This window comes from Camelina sativa, chromosome 7, assembly GCF_000633955.1.
Source record: "Camelina sativa cultivar DH55 chromosome 7, Cs, whole genome shotgun sequence".
Lineage (NCBI taxonomy): Eukaryota > Viridiplantae > Streptophyta > Magnoliopsida > Brassicales > Brassicaceae > Camelina > Camelina sativa.
The window spans coordinates 13922479-13927034 of record NC_025691.1 but is presented as its reverse complement, the minus strand read 5'-3'; the positions used below and the strand labels follow the sequence as shown (position 1 = coordinate 13927034).

General features: G+C 39.6%; 1 protein-coding gene across 1 annotated transcript in view; it reads left to right on the top strand.

Annotated features, from left to right (window-relative positions):
* Nucleotides 421-4556, top strand: part of LOC104701138 (transcription elongation factor SPT6 homolog) — a gene marked incomplete at its 5' end in the record, with an annotated part of 9928 nt that continues 5792 nt past the window's right edge. The window contains 8 exon segments of the mRNA XM_010416779.1: nt 421-550; nt 780-843; nt 938-1082; nt 1195-1318; nt 1413-1650; nt 1746-1946; nt 2026-2133; nt 2229-2569. Coding sequence (XP_010415081.1) covers nt 421-550; nt 780-843; nt 938-1082; nt 1195-1318; nt 1413-1650; nt 1746-1946; nt 2026-2133; nt 2229-2569 — 1351 coding nt within the window.

The window sequence follows — 4556 nt, the reverse complement described above, 5'->3', positions numbered from 1 at the left end:
ACACGTTTTGCCCTTGATTTTGACTTCTCCGAGTGAGAGAAATTGGTCTTCTTTGTTTCTGTACATTTTGATATTTTCCTGCCTTTCGTTTTTGCTTACTATCTTAAATCTGAAAGCTTTATACTCTGATACCATCCGATGCATGGGTCGAAAGAATCGAATTGAATGAACAGGCGTGTGTGTTGTTAGATGTACGACTTCTTGTTAATATCTTCGCTGTCTCATATACATCCTTGATTTATATGTGGTAGCATTTCCTTGTTTTGTTCCTTTAGACTTCATGGATTCTGTATATTTAGCTTTGAGTTCCACATGTCTCTCACTCTGGGTTTGAGTCAATGCAGTAATTTTCTATTCTTTTGCACTTAGATTCAGGTTATATTTGTTCCATTATGTGAGATCCGTATATTTGTGTTGTAGTTGGGAATGAGTATGAGAATGATGGGTTCATAGTGAATGATGACGACGAGGAAGAAGAACAAGAAGAGGACGACGAAAGGCAAGATAGCGATGAGGAAAGGCAGAAAAAGAAGAAGAGGCGAAGAAAAAAGTGAACATTATATCCCTACTTGTTCTCTTAAATTTATCCTTTTCTAATCTGTGAAAGTCTTAATGCCAGTGTTGGCATGCATTATACACGATAGAAGGTTGCAGGATGCAGTTGATAAAATGTTCCTTTAATTCTCAGCAGTCCCTTATGATTAGTATATTATTTACTGCGTAATGGACTATAGCAGGGCTGTTCTCTAACTGAGTAACACGTATGATGTTTTCAATAGGGACGAAGATCTTGATGAAGATGATTATCTGCTTCTCCAAGATAACAATGTCAAAATCCAAAAGGTTTGTCATATATGTATTTAACTATATCAAGAGTTTGTATATACACTAAAAATATATGTGCAGTATTGATTTTCTTTTTCTTGAACCATGACAGAGGAAATATAAGCGGTTGAAAAAAGCTCAAAGGGAAAGGGAAAATGGTCAGGGGGGATCATCTGATGATGAGTTTGCTGGGAGTGGTGGAGCTAGAAGAAGTGCTGAGGATAAGATCAAAGACAGGCTGTTTGATGATATTGATGGTAGGATCTCTTGTGCTTTCTGATACACCCCCTGGGAAAATCACATCTCAGCCTGCCTTGGTTCTTATTTTGACCATTGGCACATAGTTGACTATGTACTTTTTGTGTCTAGCAGATCCACCTGATGATGTAGGCGATGAGGAAGACCTAGTTGTGGGAGAAGATGTAGTTGGTAGCGATGATGAAATGGCAGATTTTATTGTAGATGAAGATGATGGGCTTGGTCCTCCTAAGAGGTATTGTTTTTTTGTTCTGTCTTTTATCTCTCTTGAGATTTAATATATCTCTTCTGTCACGTATATTTTCTGATTCTAAATAACTTATATTCAGGGGAGGCTTAAAGAAAAAGAAATTTAGGCAGGGATCAGATATTAGTGCTATGCGAGATGCTAATGAAATATTTGGTGATGTTGATGAACTTTTGACTATTCGCAAAAAGGGTTTGGCATCTAGTGAAAGAATGGAAAGAAGGCTCGAAGATGAGTTTGAACCAACTGTTCTCTCTGAGAAGTACATGACAGGGCAAGATGATGAAATCCGCCAGCTTGATATTCCTGAGAGAATGCAGGTATTATCTGCTTTAGTTTCTCTATGTGTACTTGTGGTGTATTTTTTATATGGTGTTCATGGGTAGATGTAAAGATATCTTGTCAACTTTGACAGATATCTGAAGAAAGCACTGGAAGCCCTCCTGTAGATGAGCTTAGCATTGAGGAAGAGAGTAATTGGATATATACCCAATTTACTTCTCTACTTAAAAAATCTGATGGACAAGGAGTTCATAGTTTCGAAGGGCGAGGTTTCTCGGTTAACAAGGATGACATTGCAAAATTTTTGGAGCTACATCATGTGCAGAAATTAGAGGTTTCTGGATTCATTTTTTTTGTTGTAATTGCTTCCTTGATTCATTGATTAGCATGCTAATTTTCTTTGTCTCCTCTAGATACCGTTTATAGCAATGTACCGAAAGGAGCAATGCCGGAGCTTGTTGGACACTGCTGATGTTGATGGTGCCAATCAAGACAAGAAACCTGAGACTAAGTGGCATAAGGTAAGCAGTTCTCTTGGAGGAACTACAAGTACTCAGTTCAAAATTTGTTGTCCGAGGACATTGGGTGGATTAATGTAAGGTATTTGTCACTGTAGGTCTTCTGGATGATTCAGGACTTGGATAAGAAATGGCTCCTTCTTCGAAAAAGGAAAATGGCGTTGCATGGTTACTATACAAAACGTTACGAAGAAGAGTCTAGGAGGGTCTATGACGAAACTAGGCTTAATCTAAATCAGTATCTTTTTGAATCAGTCATTAAGTCTCTTAACGTTGCAGAAACAGAAAGAGAAGTTGACGATGTAGATTCCAAGTTCAACTTGCATTTTCCTCCCGGTGAAATTGGTGTTGATGAAGGGCAGTACAAGAGACCGAAAAGAAAATCACAATATAGCATCTGCAGCAAAGCGGGGCTCTGGGAGGTTGCCAACAAATTTGGGTATAGTGCTGAGCAATTGGGACTTGCATTGTCCCTCGAAAAATTGGTCAGTATGATTTTATATTGTTTGATCTGTATGTTGTACTGGAAGGACAGTTCTAACACTGGTTGAGCTGCAGGTTGACGAGCTTGAGGACGCAAAGGAAACACCAGAGGAGATGGCAATGAACTTTGTGTGCGCAATGTTTGAAGACCCTCAAGCTGTTCTGAAGGGTGCACGGCATATGGTATACTCTGCAATAAAACTATTCTTATGAACTGTTTTATTGGAGTTAATATACTAAGAACTTCTCCTATCATTAATGATGAGAATATCCGAATTTTCCTTGTTAGGCTGCAGTTGAGATAAGTTGCGAGCCATCAGTCAAAAAGTATGTCCGTGGCATTTATATGGAGAATGCAGTAGTCTCAACAAGTCCAACAGCAGATGGAAATACAGTAATAGATTCATTCCATCAGTTTTCTGGGATCAAGTGGTTACGTGAAAAGCCATTGAGCAAGTTTGAGGGTGCACAATGGCTTCTCATTCAGAAGGCAGAAGAGGAGAAACTTCTTCAAGTAACCTTCAAGCTGCCTGAGAATCACATGAATAGGCTAATTAGCGACTGCAATGAACATTATCTAAGTGTCGGTGTTAGTAAGTATGCTCAACTCTGGAATGAGCAAAGAAAGTTAATTCTGGAGGATGCACTTCATACTTTTCTTTTGCCATCAATGGAGAAAGAAGCAAGATCCTTGCTGACTAGCAGAGCGAAGAGTCGGTTGCTTTTAGAGTATGGACAGGCTTTGTGGAACAAAGTTTCTGCAGGGCCATATCAAAAGAAAGAAATGGACATTAGCTCAGATGAGGAAGTTGCGCCTAGGGTCATGGCATGTTGTTGGGGACCTGGAAAGCCACCAAATACGTTTGTGATGCTGGATTCATCGGGAGAGGTGCTTGATGTGCTCTATGCTGGATCCCTCACATTACGATCTCAAAATGTCAACGACCAGCAACGTAAAAAGAATGACCAGGATCGTGTTTTAAAGTTTATGATGGACCACCAACCGCATGTTGTGGCTTTAGGAGCTGTCAATTTGTCTTGTACTCGCCTGAAGGATGATATTTATGAGGTAAGGATTCATGAAACACAGTGGAACTATGTTCTTCGACTCTAGCTAATGCAACATACATGTTCTGAGTTTAATCTTATATTGCTACACTTATATACATATGGTTGTGGAATTTTGTCTGTAGAGTCCTCAATTTTCTGTTTTATCAACAGGACTTTCGAACTGATATACCTTTTTGAGTTTGACTGCTTTCCCGAAATTGATGATGTTATATGTGGTGTAGTGCTTGAGTCACTGCTTTTGTAGCTCACCTTTTCAAAGTTATCTGGTTGTGATTTAGTTTGCATTGTTGTTTTTCTTGCTTAGTAAACTTGGTCATGTTTGATTTTATATATCAGGTCATATTCCAGATGGTGGAGGAAAAGCCTAGAGATGTTGGACATGGAATGGATGATTTAAGCATTGTTTATGTGGATGAATCACTTCCTAGACTATATGAAAATTCTCGAATCTCGGGTGAACAGCTACCTCAGCAGTCAGGGATCGTGAAACGTGCAGTTGCTCTTGGACGCTATCTCCAAAATCCACTAGCAATGGCTGCCACTTTATGCGGTCCAGGTAGGGAAATTTTGTCTTGGAAGCTTCATCCCTTGGAGCATTTTCTTCAGGTAGACGAGAAGTACGGAATGGTTGAGCAGGTTATGGTTGACATAACAAACCAGGTTGGAATCGACATTAATTTGGCAGCTAGCCATGAGTGGTTTTTTTCTCCTTTACAGTTCATTTCTGGACTTGGGCCTAGGAAAGCTGCATCCTTGCAGAGGTCGCTTGTGAGAGCTGGTTCAATATTTGTTCGCAAGGACCTGATAATGCATGGGCTTGGTAAAAAGGTTTTTGTAAATGCAGCCGGTTTCTTGCGCATTCGCAGGAGTGG